The following is a 23237-nucleotide window of genomic DNA, read 5'->3' on the forward strand; positions in this document are numbered from 1 at the left end:
ATACGTAAGTTGCCTTGCTTATGAACTGGCCACCTACTAAGCTGGAGTGGCTGCCTCTTCTGCAGTCTCTCCTTGCCCTCCGTGTAGGGGAGCCAGTCTGCGAACCAACAGTTCAACCCAAGAATAATTATTTACTCGACAACATAGTTCTAGGGTTTGTTATTCAGAAGACCAGTTCCAGACAAGTAGCACAGGTATCTAAGAAGAAAAAAACATTAGATTGATAATGCTTAACTATTTGTAGACATTGGCTGGTGAATGCAATAGCTATCTTCTTTTACTGATCTTCATTTTGTTCTTATTAAAGGATATTTTATTTACAACACCATTACATTTTGTTTTTAAATTAATTAGCCCAATAAGGAAGGTTTAGGACTAAGTGTGAACCCTCATTTGGTAGGTAAATGGAAAACTGAGATAATGATTGTGACCAGTATTAAGTCTGACCCAGTAAAGACTTCGAGAGTCTCTGTGTGGATTTATGAAAATTACAGCAGGCAAACAACCCGAATCAAACTCCAGGGCCACAGAAAATCTTCTGGTTATAAATATTTGAACTTTATCAAGGGTTATTTTGTGTGCATGTTTTCATGCCAGGAGAAAAAACTCCAAAACACTGATAGATATAGTTGTTTTCTTCTTAACCGTATCTCCAATTAATAACCAGACTTTGCTGACTTTCAACTATTTACTGCTTTTTACATACTGTTGCTGTGATGCAGCAGCATTTCAGTGCAGAGCAGCACTGCTCTTTTCAATGCAGATCAGCTCTATGTACACATTCGTGTTGCTGCTAAAGAGATCATGCACCTTGCTTCCGGCAGATTGGGTATCCATGGATACTGCAAAGAGTTTCCAAAGAAATGGTGCCTAGGATTCTCACCATGCCAGCCTTTTTAGGCCTTCTTCAAATGGAAACTGACATCTGAATTAAAGGGACAGGCATCATGCTCCCACCAAACTACTGAGCAGGTTTGCATGGATAGCCTTCCTTTCCTCACCGTTCAGTGGCTGTGCAACATGTAAAGGCAAGCGGGCAGATTACTTACCCTATGAAAGGGAAATGAGGGGAAGAAGTCGGGTCTGATGTGTTCTCTCCATAAGGTCCCGTGACCCAGTAATAACTCATATATTTCTCATCTGGTGATAAATATTCTTATCATCAAGGTCTGAAGAATATAAATCAACCAGGGAAAAACAGGAAGAGAAATGCCATTTGAGGCCGCATGCCCAGATTTATATCCCCAAATGAGAGAAAGGACTGAGGGTGACGCGGGCAGAACCAGTTACCAGGTTTACAAGTCTATGATCAGGGACCTAAAGCAGATCATAGTGAATTAAAAATCTGGCTGCAGAATCTGAATAAAGCAACCTTTCATCTGATGGGAGAATGCATTATGATACTTTTGTCTTTCCTCGATCCTTATCACTAAGCCAGCTGAAGAATCTTCTTAAAAGCAATCATAATTAAATTTTCTATTGTTCAACGAATCTGGCCTTCAGGGAGGTAGGTTATTAACTCAGAATAAGATGACTTAAAATCAGTAATAAATATTCCAAAGTTTAAGGCTTTAAAAATTTATTTATTCAGTTCATAAAAAGCGCCCCCCCTCCAAGTCTTCATCCATGGCATTTTCAGGACCACACCCTGTTCTGTAGCTTCTTTTACTGTCCAAATTGTATCACGTTTCTTGCTGGAGTCCAGGCAATTGAAAATAAACAGACACATCTGGGGAATCAACAGACCAACAGGGGCAAAACACAATACCATGAAACATAAGAATAAAATGTTTGTTACAGGAGTGCATCTCACGAGTGTGGCTCACTGGCGGCGGCAGCTATGTTAGCGTTTCTTTCTGCCTCAAGTTCAGAAACAAGCTGGGCTATCTCAGGGTGACTGAACTTTCCTGCAATGCAAGAAGATAGGGAAAAAGATAATGACAAGTGAATACATCAGTTTCTCCAGTTGGATCCTAGGGCTTGTCAGGAGCTCGATTTTGTGATCTGACCCATACTTCACTCCAACGCAGAGTAAGATTCCAGGTCCTGGAGAGAGGCCAAAGGCAACTACTCGGAGCTTACGCTACATCACCCCAGGTGCTATCAAGCGTAAGGGTGAGAATCAGGCAAAGAACTACAGCTCAGGCAGAGCTGGGGAAAACCTCACCAGGCAGCCTCCGAATACCCCTACCAGGAACTCCAGGGCAACTCAGGGAGGATGGCGGCCAGAGAACTGAGAACAATCACTGTCCATTCTGAATCTGCAATTAGTTGTGGGGAACAATGCACCTGCATATGAAAAGCCTGATAGGAAGGCCAGGGGGTCTGGGCTGTCCCAGGATGCAAACAAGAGTGCAAACATCTACAATGAAACCAGCTAGTCTGTGCTGTCTTCCTGGCTCCTTGGCACCCTCTGGGCTTCTACCCTGGGCAGCAACCACGTTCTGAGCTATCTTAGGTGGGTGGTGGCTAGCACGCGGTGGGGGTGGGGGGGTGTTAAACCCACCGTCCCTTCTTCCCTGTCTTCTCTTGCCACTGCCTTTTGTTGCTTGCTCTTCATGCCACAGTTAACTCTAGTCCATTGATTCGCTATGCTCAATCTCTTCTCTGAATGTCCCCTTCACTTTCTTGCCCTGACACCTACTCGTCCTGAGGATACAGCTTTCTCTGCAGCCCCTCCAGCCGTGGCTGTCTTCTGTCTCATGCAGCTCCTCCCACCAGGCCAGGGCTTGTCCTCCACGCTCCTCGCTGCTTCCAGGCCACCCTCTGCCCCACTGTGTAAAAGTCATGCTGTCAGACTTACCATCATTCCACCAAAGCTGCTTTTACCAAGGACACCGATCAGCTCCATGTTGCTAAATCTGACGGCTACTCCTGCCTCTTGAAACACTTTCTTCCCTTGGCTTCTGGGACCCCTGATTTTCTTCCTCCAAACCTATTCTTCCCCCATCTTTCCTGTCTAGTGGAAAGTCCAAAATCCTCAGACTCCTCTTATAAACACCCCATACACAAATCCTATCGACTCTATACTCAATATATATCCAGAATCTGACTTCTTACTTTTTTCTACCATTACTACCCTGGTCCAAACCAGGGCAAGAAATGGTAAGAAATCATTTCTTACATCATTTATACTGTTTAAGTTTACTAATTTTTTTCCTAGAGATAGTGCACCAGAGTGCAAAGTGCAGTGAATCTTAATCTCAGCTCAGCTGTGGGCACATCACCCTCTTTCCAGGCTCAAGTTTCTTCCTCAATAAAACATGGAGTTTAAACCAGATGACCTTCCAGCTCCCATAGTTTTTGATTGTACTAGTATTCTCATGTTTCATTTTCTATTTTTCATTGTGAATGTACCAAAATAGAAGATAATAGTATTAAAATGCAAAGAACAACATAAACATGACATATTTTTATTACCTTATTGGGGAAATATGCTATCTAGTAACCCAATCATTGGTCAAATGTTTTTTGGTAAAGAGTCAGATAGTAAATATTTTAGGTTTTGTGAACTATTTGGTCTTTGCTGCCAACTACTCAGCTCTGCTGCTGTATCATGAAAGCAGTATAGACAACAGAGAAAGAAAGAGCATGGCTGTTTCAGTAAAGCTTTATTGATAGAAACAAGCAGCAGCCAGTTTGGCCCACGGGCTAGAGTTGGCTGACCCCTGGTTTACAACATTATTCCATTGAACCAAAGTCAAACATTTTGAGCATCACCTATATCAAGGACAGATAAGACAAAGCTGGTTGGTCTCAGCCCTCAAACAGCTTACGATAGGGTGGGGTGGGCAAGTGGGGTTTTGGAAAGAAACCCAACGAGGAACATCATTACGGAGAATGCAAGTCAGACTGTGACAATGCTAAGGCAAGCTGCAGACCAAGGGCAGATTGAGCAAAAAGAAGGGAACGCTCAGCTGTGACAGGGAAGATCAGGAGAGGAAACCAGACAGCTGAGTGGCCTTAGCCTGCAGAGCTGTTCAGATGACTTAAAAATTGTCAAGATTTTATTTTTAAGGAAGAGGAAAGCCACAAACATTTAAAAAACAAAGAGGTGATGATACCTATATCTACAAAGGAGGAAAGCACTGAGACAGGCAGGATGAACTCATGAGCCTAGCAGATTAAATTAGGTGGTTATAACAACAGTCCAATACAGAAATAATGAGGGCCTTGTCTAGGGCAGAGGTAGTGGGGCTGGAAAAGAGAGAAGGAAAATCAAATCAACTTCATTACAAAGCAAATCATATTTTGGAGCGTATTTTGGAGCTGGGACTTTCCTCTACTTGATGAGGTCACAAAAGGGTCCAGAGAGGTCCCCCCAAAATCATCGCTAACAGTATTCTCAGGGGAGATGGAGGCTGAGCTGAGCCTGAAGAACTCCCAGGGAAGAGATGGAGTTCTACTCCAGGCAGCAACATGAACACCAGCGGTCAGTGCACCTGGTGCCTCACTCTAGAAGCTGAATCAAAATTAAGCTAGCGGGCTTCCCTGGTGGCGCAGTGGTTGAGAGTCTGCCTGCCGATGCAGGAGACGCGGGTTCGTGCCCCGGTCCGGGAAGATCCCACATGCCGCGGAGCGGCTGGGTCCGTGAGCCATGGCTGCTGAGCCTGCGCATCCGGAGCCTGTGCTCCGCAACGGGAGAGGCCACAACAGTGAGAGGCCCGCGTACCGCAAAAAAAAAAAAAAAAAAAAAAGAAGATAGCTAAGGCTTATTGCCAGCCATTATTCTAAGCACTTCACATATATCCTCAAATAACCCTATAAAGTAGATTTTGTAATTATCCTCAAGTTAAAAATAAGGAAACGAAGGCCCAGAGCTAGGTTAAGTATTAATTTACTGGAAGTTACATAAATTGTATGTGGCAGAAGCAGGATTCAAACCCATGCAGTTTGACTCTAGGCCTGTGCTCTGAAGAGCTAACATGACGACGGTGACTTCAGCTGTTTGGAGTTTTCTCTTTTTAAGTCTCTATTTCTACCTCCACCTTAACATGACCTGACATCTATAAAGCACTTACATATTATAATGCATTTGACATATATTATCTCTCTTGAATCTCAAAACCAGCCTATGTCTTAAGCAGGGTATTATGATTTCCATTTCTCAGAGAGGTCAGGAGACTGCCTGGAAGCACACAGCTAGTATGTGTGATGTGAACCTGGCGCTCAGCCTCCAGGGCAGCAATGCTCTTGTGCACTAGGTCACCTCATACCATAAATCCCACCATTTGCTTCTTAGATGCTCCATACGAAAGTGTCAGAGGAGGGTAACAACAGTGGATATATAATATAATGTTATGACTAACATTATATACACTAAGAGTAAATTAACCCAAACTAAAGTGATGCTTATTGAAAACAGCATTGCGTACCTGCTGTGGAATCGTAGAAGTCCTGCAGTCTCCCAGGTTTGTTCTCAAGGTCTTCATATTCAGAAGCCTGAAGAATCATTTCACATTGGTCCAGCTGCTTCACAAATTTAGCTTCTGCACTAGATTGGGTCTCATATTCCTAAGTAAAGGGACAATTAAAGCCACATGATTAGGGCTGCATGATAGGTTATTCCAGGAAAATTCTCATTCTGGTACCTGAAATCAGAGTCACAGCTAAAAGCACATTCTGCACTGGCCACATTTCTCCACTGCATACAAACCCATCACAGAGACTAGTCACCTGCAATTCCACAGCTTAACAGCGGCGCTGTATGTGGGAAGGCGGTGCTCACAGCTCCATCTATTCCACCCGATGCCTGAGAGGCCTCATGTGTTCACATGGACACTTCCAAGCATTTTCCTTCCTGTTTAGTAACTTATCTTCAAGATCATTATTCTTTAATCCACCTGAGTAGAGCAGGTCTTTTCAACTTCAAGCTAATATTTCATCTTACGCTTCTCAAATTATTTCCCTCTCCATTTAATGTCGCGTTTCCTTTTGAAGTGAATTTCTAGCTTTCTCATTTAATTTCGGTTACCACTCTACAATGGAAATCTCTGTCCTTGCTTTCCAAACAGGGAGGAGTTAATCAAGTCCCTACGGGTTATGACTCTTGAGGATACAGCCAGGGTCTGAGAACTCTTCATGCCACGGGTATGTGCATGTGTTGGTGGCAGGGAGGCGGTGAAGGTAGGGGACGGGAAGTGGCTTTTTTACCTTTCCTCTTCCCTTTGTTCCCTCCCTCCTCAGTGCAGACCAGAAATGAGAGGCAGTCTGCTTCTTAGTGCATGACACATGTCACAAAACCACCAGTCCCAATTAATACTATATAGAACCATTCTTCTATTAAGACCAAAGTATTCCCAACTGATTTCCCTGCCAAGTTCTCATTTGTAATTCCACCCTCTGTTCAGATAATGAACCTGTCATGCTTTCTCAGCAGGGTGATGTGATGTGAATCACTGAAGATTTCTTGGTTTTTATTAGATGCAGCTCTGATTGGGGTTTTCAGAACAACAGAAGGATGAGGATTTCAAGCAGGAAAGAGATACAAGTTCCAGGTTCTCAACATGGAGGACCGAAGGAAAGAGAAAGAGAGGAAAGGAGAGGAAGATCAATGGTTACCTCCCTCTCCCTTGGGGAAAGATTGGCCCTACATGAAGTACTGACTTATATAAAGTTTGTTTTTTATGTGTTCCCCTTTCCCACCTCCTAGTGACTCTCCCTCTGGGACCCAGGACCCTCATGTTGCTGTATATGAAACTACCCACCAAAATACTGCACTTGTACTTCAAAGGATAGAACAGAGAGAGGCTTTTTTAAGGCGTACTTGTTAACCCAACAGTATCTTCAGCTGTATGTTGGGAAACAATCCAAGGGCAGGTGAGTGTGCCAGGCATTCAGCATATGGCAGGGAGCACCTCTTGCTTTGCCTTGGGATTCAAAGGGTTATTGCTTTAAAGCAAAATGCAGGTGGTAGGGCGGATATCTTTCTGTGATACTTCGAGGAATAAAATGAAAATGTTTTCTCCCTTGACTTACTAAAATTTGACTTCACACTTCTATGGTAAAAGATAAATTATAATCAAGGATATTTAATTGCTTTAACTAGATGTGACCCTCTGGGCTGATAGCTATTTACAGTTGTGAATAGCAGTGATTAACATTTCAGAAATCAATCAACTGCCATTTTCTATATAACCAGTACTAAGTTCCCTGGGTACAGAATGACCCTATTTTCCTAAATCAAAATCAGAACATATGGACTGGAGACAGAAAAATAGAGTGTACTGTGTGTCAGGCAATGTTCTAACTGCTTTACATATATTCATTTGATTGCCATGCAACCCTATAAAATAGGTATACTACTATTAGTACCATTTTATAGATGAGGAAATTGAGACACAGAGGGGTTCAGTAAGTTGCCCAAGATCACACAGCTAGTACACAGAGGAGCCAGTAATTTGAACCTTGGAAATCTGGTATTGAAGCCAATATACATGAATCTAAAACATGCATAAGTTAATATGAGAGTCTGTTCTCTGTTGAATAGTGTTCCCACAAAATCATGTCTACCTGTAACGTACGAATGTAACCTTATTTGGAAATAGGGTCTTTGCAGATGTAATCAAATTAAGATAAAGTCATAATGGATGAGGATGGACGTTAATCCAATGACCGACATCCTTACGAGAGGGAAATCTGGGCACAGATACAGACACAGGAAGAACATCACTTGACTAAGGAGGCAGGGACTCGAACAACGTATTCAGAAGGCAAGGATGTCAAAGCCGGAAGATGCACTCAGCAGAAGCTAGGGAGAGGCAAGGAAGGATCCTCCTCCAGAGCCTTCAGGGAGCATGGCCCTGCCAACACCTTGATTTGGACTTCTGGCCTCCGAAACTGTGAGACAATACATTGTTGTTTTAAGCCATCCGAGTTCATGGTAATTTGTTACAGCAGCCCCTGGAAACCAAGGGTCTCTTACAATTAATAGTAAGTAACTGACACAGTATCATGAATACAAAAGAACTATAAATGCTTGTTCAATTAATTAACATACAGCATAATGACATAAAGAAAATGCTGAGTTAGGAGGCAGGCTTGTGGCCTTGCTTTGTCACCAGCTAGCTAAGAGACCTTGGGCAAGGCAAAGCTTTAGTCTCCAGTCTTCTTATCCATAAAATAAGGGAGTTGGAAACAGGCTTTCTTTCAGCTTATACCCGTACAAAACTCTAACAGATACAGTAAAGAGCCAAAGAGAGAGAATATAGAGATAATTTAAAAAATAATGAAGAATATAATAAAGTAGCCACTGCACAGTATCAGGGAAAGAGGAAGAAAGAGAGAGAGAATTAGTTTTCTAAGGCTGCTGTAAAAAGTACCACAAACCGGGTGGCTTAAGCAACAGAAATTTATTATCTCCCAGTTCTGGAGGCTGGGAATTGGAAATCAAGGTATTTGCAGGGTTGGTTCCTTCTGAGGGCTGTGAGGGAAGGAACTGCTTCAGGCCTCTGTCCTTGGCTTACAGATGGCCTTCATCATGCTCACATGGTATTCTTCCAATATGTGTGTCTCTACATCCAGACTCCCCTTTTTATAAGGACACCAGTCATATTGGAAAAGCACCCCACCCAAATGACCTCACTTTAACTTGATTACCTCTGTAAGAATCCTAGTTCTAAATAAGGTCTTATTTGGAGGTACATATGAGTTTTAGGGGGTGAAAGAAAAGGTGGAAGGTCAGGTTCAGAAGACAGGAGGAGGGAGCAGGGCTTTGAAGGAAATGTGAAAAGTGAGAGTGAGAGGCGGGGCTACCCAAACATAAGGGGTGGGGCTAGAGGCTCAAGCAAGGGAGGGTCAGTGGGGCTGGAGGGAAGTGAGAAACTGCAGTAGGCAGGGGTCTGTTTGTCGTTTTCCCTTCACAGCTGGAAAACAGCACCAGGAGGGGGAGCAGTGGCAGCACGAGAGTCTGCCGGGCTCTTTCCGCCCCCTCCCTCCGGCCCACCGCCTTGGCAGTCCTCGCTCTCCGCAGCACCAGGGAGGGGCTGAGCACCCACAGAGCCCACGTTCTGCGCTGGGCTCCATGGCAGCCCCTGGCCTTGACCTCACTCAGCCCTAACACCCCTTAATGGTTTCAGAGATGGGCCACTGACTCAGGGAGGGGAAGGAGCCCAAGGTCACTGAGCCAGGAAGTGGTGAGTGAGGTGGGAACCCAGTTCTGAACTACCCCAAAGCCTACGTTCCTTTCAAGGACCAGAGACGGGGGTTGGGGGGGGGGTGAGGTTGACAGGGTGGAGGCTGAGAGCCATGCATCAGGAAATCCAGGGGCTGTGAGTCAGTATCCGCACCAGGCTTTACGGTGACAAGGGAAATTGGAAGAAAAATTACTATTAGTCCTGAGAAGTTCCTGCAGCAGCTAGGAGGTGAGAAACTGACACGACTGAAAAAGCAACAAGTTGGAGACAGCTTATTGAGATAGTCTAAGTCAAATAAAACACTGATGAGCCACATAAATTCAGTTACAATAAAAAGCAACCCATCAGATATACTTACTTCCCAAAGTTCATAGAGCTCTTTTCTGAGATCCTCTGGGAGGAGCTGGGTTAGCTGCTTCATAGCTTCCTGAAATATCAAATCGTTACTTTAATCATATTCACATTTATTTAACAACTCATCTACAAATGCCAAATAATGGACTCAAACTCTTACAAATAACTCCCAAAGGGGCAGCAGAATATTGGACAATATTTAGGCTTACAAGGAGGGCAGTTGTGTACATTAAATAAATGTATTTGTTCATATGTATTTATTCACGAGCACTTATTTTGTGGCCTACAGCACACCAGACACAAATAAGGACAATGAGGAGGGTGTGAAATGATTACAGAAATATCAGAAGCGAGGCCAAGGAGTTTACATCTTTTTTTTTTTTAACATCTTTATTGGAGTACAATTGCTTTACAATGTTGTATTAGTTTCTGCTGTATAACAAAGTGAATCAGCTATACATATACATATATCCCCATATCCCCTCCCTCTTGCATCTCCCTCCCACCCTCCCTATCCCACCCCTCTAGGTAGTCACAAAGCACCGAGCTGATCTCCCTGTGCTTTGCGGCTGCTTCCCACTAGCTATCTATTTTACATTTGCTAGTGTATATATGTCCATGCCACTCTCTCACTTTGTCCCAGCTTACCCTTACCCTTCCCCCTCCCCGTGTCCTCAAGTCCATTTTCTACACCTGCATCTTTATTCCTGTCCTGCTCCTAAGTTCGTCAGAACCATTTTTTGTTTTTTAGATTCCATGTCTACGTGTTAGTATATGGTATTTGTTTTTCTCTTTCTGACTTACTTTACTCTGTATAACAGACTCTAGGTCCATCCACCTCACTACAAATAACTCAAATTCGTTTCATTTTATGGCTGAGTAATATTCCATTGTATATATGCGCCACATAGTCCTTAACCATTCATCTGTCGATGGACACTTAGGTTGCTTCCATGTCCTGGCTATTGTAAATAGAGCTGCAATGAACACTGTGGTACATGACTCTTTTTGAATTATGGTTTTCTCAGGATATATGCCCAGTAGTGGGATTGCTAGGTCATATGGTAGTTCTATTTTTAGTTTTTTAAGGAACCTCCATAGTGTTCTCCATAGTGGCTGTATCAATTTACATTCCCACCAACAGTGCAGGAGGGTTCCCTTTTCTCCACACCCTCTCCAGCATTTATTGTTTCTAGATTTCTTGATGATGGCCATTCTGACTGGTGTGAGATGATATCTCATTGTAGTTTTGATTTGCATTTTTCTAATGATTAGTGATGTTGAGCATCCTTTCATGTGTTTGTTGGCAATCTGTATATCTTCTTTGAAGAAATGTCTATTTAGGTCTTCTGCCCATTTTTGGATTGGGTTGTTTTTTTTTGATATAGAGCTGCATGAGCTGCTTGTATATTTTGGAGATTAATCCTTTGTCAGTTGCTTCATTTGCAAATATTTTCTCCCATTCTGAGGGTTGTCTTTTCGTCTTGTTTATGGTTTCCTTTGCTGTGCAAAAGCTTTTAAGTTTCATTAGGTCCCATTTGCTTATTTTTGTTTTTATTTCCATTACTCTAGGAGGTGGGTCAAAAAGGATCTTGCTGTGATTTATTTCATAAAGTGTTCTGCCTATGTTTTCCTCTAAGAGTTTTATGGATTTTACATCTTGTGGATGAATCGCAAGATGCCCACATGAATTTCAACCATAAGTATACTAGAGTTCAAAACAAACCTGAGTGTGGGGAGAATAGGAAAGTATCAGTGAATTACAAATCTCAAAGAAATTTTTTGTATACCATTATGTTCATTTTTTATTGTTAAAATGTTTTTATTGCAGAATGTAAAGCACTACACAAATGGGCAGATATTGTTATTAACATAAAGGAAATTACAAGCAGCATTTCGTAGGCTCACAGACTCACAGACTGAAAAGAGACATTAAAGGGTAATGAGCCAAACCATCCAGCAGTATCACTGGCCACTTCTTATCCTCCCTCCACAAACATGTCCAGTGGTGGGAACCTAGCACCTCAAGAGGTTACCCAAATGGGCTTTAGGCAGCATTGGTAGAAAGTACTTTCTTACATCAAGCTGAAAATTGTCCCTGTAGTCCTTCCACTATGCCTAGCCCCAGCTCTTCTGCCTTCCTCCCTCATAAAAACACAATGCCAAACAGGTGGGCAGTGGCCCAGCTGGGCCAGAATCTCTGCAACCAGGGATTGGTCCAAGGGATGGCCATGTAACTCAAACCAGCCACTCAGGGACCATCTGCATGAGATGTCCAGCAGAGGCTGGGAGACAGAAGCCCCGAGTAGAGCCTGGAGGGCCAAAACCCACAGAAAAGCAGAGATGAGAGAGTGAGAGCATGGAGGGTGTTCAGTATGTATTTCTAGTCTCCAAGTCCCAGGAGCCCCTCTCGTTCCCATCTCTTGCTTCATTTCTATGTTGCTCCAAAATTCTAAAATATCACATTTTGGGGGCATGAGGTCTGCAATCTACTCTTAAATGACTTCCAATTCCTTCACTATCCTCATCCTATGCCTCTTAATCTGGTCCAGTTCTTCTAACTAGAGCTTAGGCTCTTTGAAAAGAATATGGTTGTAAGAACCACTTTTGGCAAAGTGGGTATATAAAAGTGGCATAGGTCTCACATAAAATCAAATGGTGAGATGGGAAAAAGCAATAAAAATAAAAATTAAAAAAATATGAATATCTGTATATATAATTATTTATTACCGGGAGAAAAAAATGTTATAGAATACAACCACTTCCAGAGCAAACCATATTGGCCAGTGTCAACGGTCTGCTCTTGTAACTAACATCACCATCTTGAATCGTTTGTACCATTACAGCAGCCTTAGTGGTATGAAATTTAGGGTATTTTGCACCTGCATTCTCCCTTGTTTCTTTTTCATAAATCTCAGCAAAATACTTGAGAAAATACTTTGCACTTTCAAAAATTAATAGTGTCTTCAGAAATAGATCGCTTTTCTCTACACCATTCTAGAAACATAAGTTTGCCCATTGCTTTTGTTTGAAAAGAATGAACTGAATAACATATAGGTACAGAGACATATCAAAATCTAAACTTTTAGAATATAAACGTAAAAGTCCTGCTGTGACAAGGGATTACTTTATTTCCTTCAGAGCGATGCACCCAGCACTGAATACAGTGATTGATATGTGGTCTGACCTCGAAACACAATGGAACCAAAGCTTCCATCATGCCAAATGCTCTATTTCTGTAAATGCAGCCCAAGGCTGAGTTGGCTTTATGGAAATCACATATGATTACTGACTTATTAATAAGCTTCCTGGTGACTAAAATCACCATGTCTTTAAAAAACTAAACATAGCAAACAAATATGTTTTTGCTCTCTTCCTGAAATTAAGCAATGATTTTCTGGACCTAAACTCATTGATATCATTTGTTATTATACAATCAGAATTGCATTTTGAGACCTCTTAGTTGTTATTCCTTGTTTGGCCTCATATGCCACAGAATCATGCCTACCTTGTCAAATGAGCCACTGAAATCGACTTCATTAAAGTCCAAGACAAATGGCTGAAGATGTCAGACTTTCCCTGCCTGATGGTGAGCCCTGCCACTCCCACTTCTAAACTGAGTTTTGTCTTGTTCACACAGATTTAGAGTGATAATTTCCCTAGCTTCTTCCTGTTAGCAAGGCATGTCAAGAATCTGCCTACAGTTCTGAGCTGAGTGAAGCTTTCAGCAAATGTCTGTCAGTTCTGTGACAAGCACCCAGAAAGCAGTATTCATCACTCACACATCACTGGTGAGGCTGAAGAGTGCAACAGTTAATGACAAACTGTAGATTCAGATGGGGTTTGAAACCCTGCTTGCCATTTACTAGCTGTGGAACCCTGTGCAAGTTGCTTCTTTGTCCTTCAGGTTTCTCATCTGTAAAATGGGGTTAATAGTGATACCTACCTGAAAGGATTGCTGTGAGGAGTAAATAGTTAATATATATATAAAGTGCTCATTATCTGGCACAGGAAAAGCACTCGGTAAAATGTTCACTGTAGTTTTCACTTTCTCCATCTTGCCATGTTTACTCCCATGATAAAGTTTGGTTCTTCCCCTTTTAACCTCTAGTTCTTCAGAAACTTTAACTCTCAGGTACATATATATCATAACTCTGCCTTCTGTTTTAATAAGTTTTCCCTTTGCAAAGGAATATAACCTGCTCTTGCTATATTCCAGAGTCAAGCTTCAGCCCACTACTTCTTAATGATCCCTACCAGGCATCATTTACCAGCTAGGGTTATAATATAAAGTTTATTTTATCCTGCTTAGGAGGGGAGTCAGACTACAAGTATTACTTTTGGCCCCCCTGAATTTTCTCTTCTACACCTCATTCTCCCTTTCATCTTAATACCTACTCTCCTCCAAGACAATCAGCCTTCCAATTTTATCAAGTATTTTTCCTCCCATTCCTACTTTGGTTTAAAGCCTTTCTGATGCCGTTGGCTAGCCTCTGGGCAAATGATACTTCCTGGTTTTCAGTATGCGCATTCCACCTCAAGGAGCCAAGAAACCCTCATTTAATTATCTTAAGTTATGGCTCAGACATCCAAATCTTATTCATAAACGCCATCTGCATAAAGAACTGTTCACCTCCCAGATCTTTTTCTCTGTCCCAAATCCTAACTAGCAGAGGAAGAGGCAATGCAGTATGAGCACTCCCCAAGCCTTTGGTTTCCTGTCCAAGAACTTGGGGTTCTTTAAGATGTTTCCCATGTCCCTTCTGATGATGATATTTATTCTCCTGTAAATCAGATGGAGTGGGCAGCAGCCAGGAGGTTTAATGAGGCTGGGCAGGGTTTTCATCATTGCCTGCGTACGGCGTCCAGGAAGCAGCAGCACTCTGAGCGTCAGGTCCCCTCTATGCCCCCCTCTGGGGGGTGTCACTAGCCAGGACTCAGCTTCTGTCAGGACAGAGGTAGGTTTTCTCTGTCTCCAGTGGTTGGAGATCCTTCCTACTGAATGTTTTTTCTTCAGAAGGTTCTGACTCGCTGCTCTGTGGAGTGAACCTCACATTCCCTGTGTGCCTTACGGGAACACTCTCTTCTTCCTTTGCGTCACTCTAAGGTCTCTGATCACCCTCTGGTACTTCAGTATGTGATTTCTCCTCCACAAGGTATACATTGACCCTTGGATAAAACTATCGTACATCCTGAAACGTGCTATATAACTGAGGAGTCTTTTCCTCCTCCTTTTTCTTTATGTCATATGTCAATACCCAACATCCTCTGGTTTGGGGCTAACTCCTCTCCGCAACTCAGTATCTTGAGCTAATTGGTTTCTTTTTGTGTTAATCCTGCCAATCAACCTAGGAATTCTTTATTCAGGACAGTCTAGACTCCAACAGAGAAACATTTCCTTAGCTCCTCCCTTTTTACACTGTCATGATGCTTATGTGTTCTGGACCTGTATTTACACTAAGAACACATTCCTTACACTATTCCCCTTACTACCATAATTTAGGGTGTGTTGGAACTCCTAAACTGAGATTCCTTGTAGATCTTCTTGCCTCCAGAGGGGCAAAAATGCTGTTGGCTATTGAGCTCTAGCCTCCGCCAGCTCCGAGAACAGCTATTTAAGCCCACCTTCCCTGTTAAACCACCTTGATGAAGGATCTGTTGACTTAGACATTTAGGATCAACCTCTCTGGCCTACAATAAAAGCAGCTTGCAATAATCCCTGAATTGGGAACCAGCCATTCAGCATTTAAAAAAAAAAACCTTCCTGGATTTTCCAGTCTCAGTTTCAAATATGTCTTCCTCTTTGTGCCTGGACTCTGGTTTAGAGTCCAAATCAGCAGACAATGTTTTATTGATGTTATCCATTTTTTACTAATACAAAATCTTTTTCTTTACTTTTAACCACTAAATCAAAGGACTAATTTAAAACTTACTAAATACTAATTATAATAATGATTATTCTTGGGCTTTATAGAACTTCTCTCCAAAGAGCTTAAACTAGCATGGAGAATTCCTTCAAGTTCCAGCTATTTCCATTGTTCTAATGAAAGACGTACTATCTGTACTCTGTGTTCAGGTCCCCTCTATGCCCCTCCATGAGAACTGAAACCAACAAAATGTCCTGTCTCTGTGTTAAACAAGGCTTAGAATAAGTAAAACCAATTCACTGCTTATTCCAAGGAATCCTTACTTCTGGAATATAAGATTGTAAACCACCCAAAATAGAGTAAGCAAACAGCTTGCCCTTCAAGACGCTTGTTAAGACCTTGGCTCACCAGCCCTACCACCCCAAAGTTATTATGTCCTAAACTCTATGCAATCCCATCTTGTAAGATAGTAGCTCCTCTTGTAAGATGCATCCAAACATCCTCCAGCCCAGGCCCTAAAACTCTATAAATACCCTCCCTTGACCCTCCTTTCTGAGACACTACTAAAACTCTGTCAAGGAGGTACTCTCCCTTACTGCAATAGGTCTAATAAACTTAGCTTTGTTTCCGCAGTGGGTTTTTCTGGTGGTCTTTTGTGGAGTCAACAGTCAACACTGACCTCTTCTCGCCTATGTTTTTCTTCTTTGGGGATGTTATCTGCTGGTGCTATGTCCCCAACGATGCATTCTGCCATATCATGAACGAGGGCTAGGCGTATACATCTGACCAGGCAAGAAATGGTGAATAATTACACAGAATTATATTCACTACAGATTCCTTCTCTATACTACTTTGAAGTTACATAATATAGTTTTCTTTCTCCAGCCTCACAGAATATTTTATTTTAATGCAGTATTTTCTAAAGTAATTATATTCTGCCAGCCTGCAACAGTTCTGAATCAAAACTGCTAGTTAATATTCAGCACAATACATGAGAATACAGGGGAAATTGTCAGCATGAATTAAAAAAAATAGCTGGTTTCTCAAATGTCACTTTAAAAGGTTGATAACTTTAGATTAAAAAACCAGGAGGTGATCTAGTTAGAGCATTTACTTACTGATACAAAATTCAAAAACTATCATTTCCCCAATGTACTAGTCAGATGTCAAAATGAGGCCCTTTCTAGAGAAATGGGTAGAGTTGGACAGATCTGAGTTTGCATCCAGCAATCAACATCTATTAGCTGTGTGACCTTTGCCAAGTTACTTAATTTCTTTAAATGCTGAGTTTTGCAGCCTTCATTTTTATCATCCGTAAAAAGGGGTAATAATACTTCATAACTTTGGTATGAAAATTAAATTTGATCATTTATGTTTCTGAAACATGTTGATTATTCAACAAATGATTATAATTATTAGTGATAATGATTAGTGATTAGGATAACCATCATCAAAATAATAAAGGCAGCTCATGAGATAAATGCCCCAGAGGGCCATTCTGTTTTATGTTCCCACCATCACCAAGGCAGAAGGCCACACAGCCTCCTCACAGGTGCCCCTGCCTGCAGTTGCTCTCTCATCTAGTTCAAATCTCAGACTGTTCTTACGTGCCTCTCCATTTGACACCGTGCTCATCTTGTACTATCTGCCAAAAATCTCCTAAATTCTACACCATCTACAGAGTAACAGGGCTCCTGAGACTCCCTAATGGACCTTTGTTTCAATCAATTTGATTTACTTCTCAATTCCAAAATATACCTTTACTTTCCTACCATCAGAGATTTGGTTTCTCTGCCCTGCTCTTTATGTGCTGTCTTGTACTTCTCCACCTAATCAACACCTTAGAGGTCAACTCCGATTCTGCTTCCTCCATTAAGACCACCCAAGAACAGGTGATCTCTCCGGTTAAATTTTCTAACTTAATTTATTTTGTGCTCTGTATGGAAGCCACTCTGGGCCTGTGTAATTCATCTGGGTTTTATTTACTATCTTATACTGTATTGCTAGGAAAGTTTGTCCTGTGCTCAAAAAGCATTTTATTTTATTTTTATTTATTTATTTTGGCTGAGCCAGGTCTTAGTTGCGGCATTCATGACGGATCTAGTTCCCCACCCAGGGATCAAACTCAGGGCCCTTGCATTGGGCGTGGAGTCTTACCCACTGGACCACCAGGGAAGTCCCTCAAAAAAGCATTTTAAACACTTGTTGGTTGACTGAAGGGAGAGAGGATATCTTTCTCAGCTCTTTCCTGCACATACAATTTCAAAAAGTCACTTCACAAATACGTGCTACTATTCAGAAAAGGGGTGAAATAAAGGTACACAGTGTATGGATACAATTTTAGACAAAAGACACTTTACCTTCAAGGCCCTGGAAATCCTCACATCACACTTAAGTTGCCTTGAGACCAAGGCAGGCTCTTTCACTTGCCAGGAGAAAACCCAGAGTACAGTTTACAACAACCGAAGCAATCAGCATATAGTGCCCCTTCCCACATCCTGAATCTGTATGGTTTGCCTCAAGTAATTTTTCTTGACATATACACTAAGCTACAAGAATTTGACACAGGCCTCAGTCATGAAGAGTCATGCATACCCACAGACCCTAACCGGCACCAAAGTTCACAGCTTACCGGTCTTTGTTAAGATGTTCATCTTTGGTCACCAGAGCCATAATTGCCATCCTATACATGTGATCTGATACGCTCTCTGGCTTCTGGACATTTCTGTATACCCAGCCAGTACGTGGGACTCTCTGATAAAAATGAACAGAAAACAATTGATAAAAATAAGTCTTTTAACTATCTACAGTGCTATTCAAGAGAAGTCCAGGGAATAGGGCACAGAAGCTGGGTCATGGTTTCAGTACATATTAAAAAACGCTTAACTAACCTAAATGATCAACTTCTGGAATCAAATAAACCAGTGAGGGCAGAGAATGAGAAAGAGAGAGGGAGGGAGGAATAATTCACAAGTATACAATACATAAGTCCAAAAGTCAAGTTACTCCGTGTTACCGATGTACTGATGTACAGATCATATACAAGTCCTTAAAACATAAGAACAAAACTGTAAAGTATCTTATCTTCCCTAACTATAAAAGTTGGTAAGTTTTACTTCAAACAACTCATTAGACACAAGTAGAAAACACTGTGGTGAAAGCGTCGTGAACAAGCGACAGACTTCCAAATTCTGAAGCAGAAAGGATAAGGCATCTCTAACTAATTCATGCTACCCACCAGTCATGACTCTTCCTTTTACTCATATCATGATGTGATCCTGTGAGACTCCGGAGTTTACATTTCTAAAGAATTTTATGAACTGTAGAAACAATGGCATGAAACAGATAATCTGCTTTGAACTTGGAGAAATTCTGCAAAATCATTAACTGGGTGTGGCCAGGGGTGGACCGGCAGGAGGACGACCCCTGGGATGTAACTCCAGTGTGTGCTACATAAAATCCTCCGTTAAAAAAAAAAAGAAAAAGTCTTGTTATTTCTATAAGTAATTGTGAGACAGATTTTAAGCACTCCACTTAAACCCTGCAGGACCAATGGGTTCTGATCTTCCCACTTGGCCGGTTGTGGGGTCGTGAGCCCCAAAAGTACTCGGGGCAGACGCGGGCAGAGGGACTAGCACATCACCGCGCCGGATCCCCTCCAGAAACCTCTCGAAAGGCCGCCTGGGCCGGCCCCATCGGAGCGCCAGGCCGACACAGAGAACAGCGCGGCTCGGACTCCTCCCGGCCTGGGGTCAGCTCTAGCAACCCGGCCACACAGTCTCCGCCACTTGCTTCCTCCGCCCACGGTCCGGACGCACGACCGCATCCATCCGGAGGGGTTTCCTCTGTCGACCCCACGAGGCCGGGAGAACGGAGGAAGGGGGCTGGCCTCGGGCCAGGTTGGGGGCAGGAGCCTCGTCGCCCCGCGGCCAGCCCCGGCCTCTCTCCGCGCAGCCGCGACCCGGGCCCCAGGCGGCCCTCCCAGCGCCCGCTCACCTTGAGCTGCCCCACCAGCCGCAGGAACTGCATCAGGTCCCGGGCCCCGCGGCCCGAGATGGGCGCAGCCATGCGGCCACCGATCCCGACGGGTCTGAGCCAGCAGCGCGTCCGCCGCTCGAAGCTCCTCCCCCCGAAGCCCCTCCCACTGGAGCTCCTCCCATTCTTCCTCCCTACCCCTCCTTCCCTCTCCTCCTCTCCTTCCTCCTTCTCCGTTTCCTCACCCTGGTTTTCTCCGACCGTTCTGTCCAGTCTTCCACCTTCCTGGCCGTAGTGGCTGCCGTTGGGCATTGCACCATCCAAGGCAGCGGCACTGTACTTGGAGCATCTAGGTATGCATTACTTGCTTGCTAAACTCCGCTCAACTGAACTCCATCAAACTTTTAAAGGGATTGCAGTTCCTTGGGGAGGGGCAGAGGGGTTGGGGTGCCGAGGAGGTGGAGGGAGGTTATGCCATAATGCGCCAAAACCTTGCCTTTTAGCAGTTCAACCTCTGACTAGAGGGAGAGATAAGGAGCTCTACTTCAAGGCGAGCAATCTATAAACATTTTAACAGAGGCACAAGGAAGATGCTTTGGAAGGGAGACATTAGTTAGGAGTGACGAAAGTACTGGAAGGATTGGAGGCTAACCATAGCTAGAGGACTTTAGAGGTTAGTATAAATGGCTAGGGAGTGAATACAATTCCATGTTGAAATCACAACCCCCTGACACCTCAAGTGCTGAAGAATCCCCAAAAGTTGGTCAGGGCCTGTCTCAACTATCTGTCCTAATTCTATCAAAAACCGATGGTACCAGTTTTTAAAGGCACTTAGTGACATGCATACTGAAGGACTCAATGAGAGAGGGTAACATGGAAAATAGACTGTATAGGGAGGAAGGAAGTTGGGAGACCAGTTAGGAGTCTATTGAAGTAATTCTTTGGGGAGATGATTTTGGTTTAATCCAGGATTCTAGTAGTGAAGGTGGTGAGATGTTAAATTTGGGGTACAATTTAAAGGTAGGACTAACAGGATTTGTGACAGATTGGACATGGGGCACGAGAGAAAGAGAGGAGTCAAGGATGACTCCACGAATTTTGGCCTGACCAGCTGAAAGAATGGAGTTGCTGTGTATTGAGCCAGAGAAAACTGCAAGAAGAGTAGGTTGTGGGGAAGGGTAGGAATCCGAAGTTTAGTTTAGGATATGTTGAGATACCTATTCGAGATCCTAGTAGAGAGATAAATCGGGAGGTCAGGGGAAAGGTGACAACTTTGTGTCATCAGCACATAAGATGGTTTGTAAAACCAAGCAACGGGATGAGACCACCTGGTGGAAAAGTGTGGATGAAGAAGATAAGATGTCTGAAGGCTCAGCTCTCAGGCAAACCAACGTTTAGAGTTTGGGAGACCAGAAAGGAGTGGCCAGTGAAGTACGTAGAGCATTAAGAGGTGGTTGTGTCCTGGAGGCCAAATGAAGAAAATACTTCTAGAAGGAAGGAAAGTGATCAATTAAGTCAACATTATATCAGATAAAGACAGATTTGACTACTGGATTTAGCAAATTCATTGTCTCTACTGACCTTGACAAGAGCAGCTTTGGTCTGCTGGGGCAAGCAGAACCCTACCTGGAGATGGTTCCAGAGAGAACAGGAGTGAGAAATGCAACTCATTTAAAATGAGTGGGGCTGCTGGAGGAAAGATTTCTTTTTAAGACAGGAGATGTTACAGTATTTTTGTTTACTGATGGAAGTGATCTAGTAGAGAGAGAAAATTAATGATGTATTGTAGGAGACAAGGGAAAGAAATACTGGAATGATGGCCTTGAGTAGATAGAAGAGGATATAGTCTAGGGTACAAGATGAAAGATTGGTCTTAGGAATATGGAACATTCATCCATAAAACATGAGGAAGGGAGAATATATGGTGACAAATTAATGGCAGTTGTGGTCGTGGGAGATTGTGGAGCTCTCTTCTGATTGCCTCTATTTTCTCACTGACATAGGAAGTGAAGTCTAGACTGGGTTAAGTTGTAGTCATATGCATCCTCTGTATCTGAGGGGTTTAACACGTCAAAGGTTTACTTCTCTCTGATGCTAAATGTCTGTTGCTGGGAAATTGGCAAGCCTGTTTGCACTCTACCAGACCAATGGCTTATTTCAAAGCCTTGTTGGCCAACCACTAACATCAGGGGACTTGGAACCCATTTGTTTCCCTAGAAGGGGGTGCCAGTTTAAAGCAATGGGCAAGGAAAACAATTTGTATCACTTACTGAGTCAACTAGAAGAAAAGGTGAAATCAGAAGGCTCTCATTAGAGGCCTTCATCCCTTGGGTTTAATATACACTTCTGGGGAATATGGAAATCTCCTGAAATTGTGTTGCATTTGAGGGCTTTTCTATTTATCAGATCCCTAAATAGGTCTGTGACCAGAATGGAGGCAAAATCTGCTGCTGTTGAGAAAGCTGCTTCAATATGCAGCTGTGGGGTAGTCCACAAAGCTCTGGGCTTGGTGTCCTAATAAAAAAAGCTATCACTGCTTAAGCCTCCACTAAGTGAGATATACTGTCACACATCTCTCCTCATTTTAATTCACCCAACATTTCTCCAAGATAATAATCGCACATTTCCAAGAGAAAACTGAGTGGCACAGAAGCTGAAGAATTGGCTGACTTTTCTTTCTTTTTTTTTTAACTTTTAATTTTATATTGGAGTATAGTTGATTAACAATGTTGTGATAGTTTCAGGTGTACAGCAAAGTGATTCAGTTACACATATTCATGTATCTATTCTAAGTTTTCATAGACAGTGAACAGGGCTGCCAGAAGGGAAGCTCTGGCCTGTCTTCCTCCAAATCTTCCTTTCCATGACACCCTGCTGCTTCCCAGCTAACTGGCTGTGAGTACCACATCTTATCACTGTGGAAATTAAGTGAGACCCTGTGTATAAAATAGATTTCGTACACTGTCATTTAGGTAAAGCATTGGGCAAAAGAACAGATAGCAATGGATTGATCTGAGAAAATTTGCCCAGAAAACATTTATAAAAATGCTTTTAGGGGGGCTTCCCTGGTGGCGCAGTGGTTGAGAGTCCACCTGCCGATGCAGGGGACGCGGGTTCGTGCCCCGGTCTGGGAGGATCCCACATGCCGCGGAGCGGCTGGGCCCGTGAGCCATGGCCGCTGAGCCTGCGCGTCCGGAGCCTGTGCTCCGCAACGGGAGAGGCCACGGCAGTGAGAGGCCCGCGTACCACAAAAAAAAAAAAAATTGCTTTTAGGAACTGATGAAAGAACAGAGATCATGTCTGACCAAAACCTACTTTCTAATCTTTTTTTCCTTTAGACACCCAAGGAAGAAGTGATGCTTCGGCCTGCTATATCTTCATTGATAAAAAGGTTAACAGTTGGTTTATATCAGCGACTCTCACTCTCAGGGTGACTTTGCCCCAAAGGCACATGTGGCAATGTTTGGAGACATGTCTGGTTGTCACGAAGCAGGGGAGTGTGCATCTAAAAGGCAGATGTCAGGGCTGCTAATAAAATTCCCACAAAGCACACGACAACCTGCCACAACAAATAATTATCCAGCACAAATGTCGCTAATGTTGCAGTTAAGAAGCTGCAGTCTATAGGTCCAAAATGAAAATGCTTAAAATTAAACTCCTCATATTGTTGATGAATTATAATTGGTGAAAATGGATGTTAAATTTATATTAAAATGAGTGAGGAAATAAAATAGCACACAATTTTCACATGTAACCCCTTTTTAAAGTAGTGTAGAAAGGCTCTGGAGGTTGGCCACAGAGACTCTGGAAAGATGAGGGGAATTCGAGGAAGGCTTTGATCAGTTATGTTACTAGGTTAAGCAGAGCAATTCAGCTCCCCGAAGAAAAATGTAGGATAGTAAGTCTA

General features: G+C 42.9%; 1 protein-coding gene and 1 long non-coding RNA gene across 2 annotated transcripts in view; one reads left to right on the plus strand and one right to left on the minus strand.

The window, feature by feature from the left end:
* Positions 1 to 1610: 1610 nt before the first annotated feature.
* HDDC2 (HD domain containing 2) lies at positions 1611 to 19477 on the minus strand. Its single transcript, XM_081251204.1, has 6 exons — positions 19352 to 19477; positions 17988 to 18109; positions 16035 to 16137; positions 9493 to 9561; positions 5376 to 5514; positions 1611 to 1907 (listed from the first exon to the last, which is right to left on the minus strand). The coding sequence occupies exons 1-6, from the start codon at positions 19421 to 19423 to the stop codon at positions 1810 to 1812; spliced, it is 603 nt and encodes a 200-aa protein (XP_081107330.1). The 5' UTR covers positions 19424 to 19477; the 3' UTR covers positions 1611 to 1809.
* A 127-nt stretch (positions 19478 to 19604) lies between these two features.
* Positions 19605 to 23237, plus strand: part of LOC308626322 — a 34590-nt gene continuing 30957 nt past the window's right edge. The window contains exon 1 of the long non-coding RNA XR_014017226.1: positions 19605 to 19683. This is a non-coding gene — a long non-coding RNA (uncharacterized lncRNA). The remainder of the gene's footprint in view (positions 19684 to 23237) is intronic.

Source organism: Mesoplodon bidens (genome assembly GCF_964165515.1).
Source record: "Mesoplodon bidens genome assembly, chromosome: 12".
Classification (NCBI taxonomy): domain Eukaryota; kingdom Metazoa; phylum Chordata; class Mammalia; order Artiodactyla; family Ziphiidae; genus Mesoplodon; species Mesoplodon bidens.

Excerpts from the sequence above, each read along its gene's own strand:
- HDDC2 (XM_081251204.1), bottom strand. The coding sequence starts at position 19,423 with ATGGCTGCGCCCATCTCGGGCCGCGGGGCCCGGGACCTGATGCAGTTC. Across the intron at positions 18,110-19,351 it reads GGCTGGTGGGGCAGCTCAAG|AGAGTCCCACGTACTGGCTG; the intron begins GTGAGCGGGCGC and ends CATTTTTATCAG. Across the intron at positions 16,138-17,987 it reads GAACATCTTAACAAAGACCG|ATGTATACGCCTAGCCCTCG; the intron begins GTAAGCTGTGAA and ends TTGCCTGGTCAG.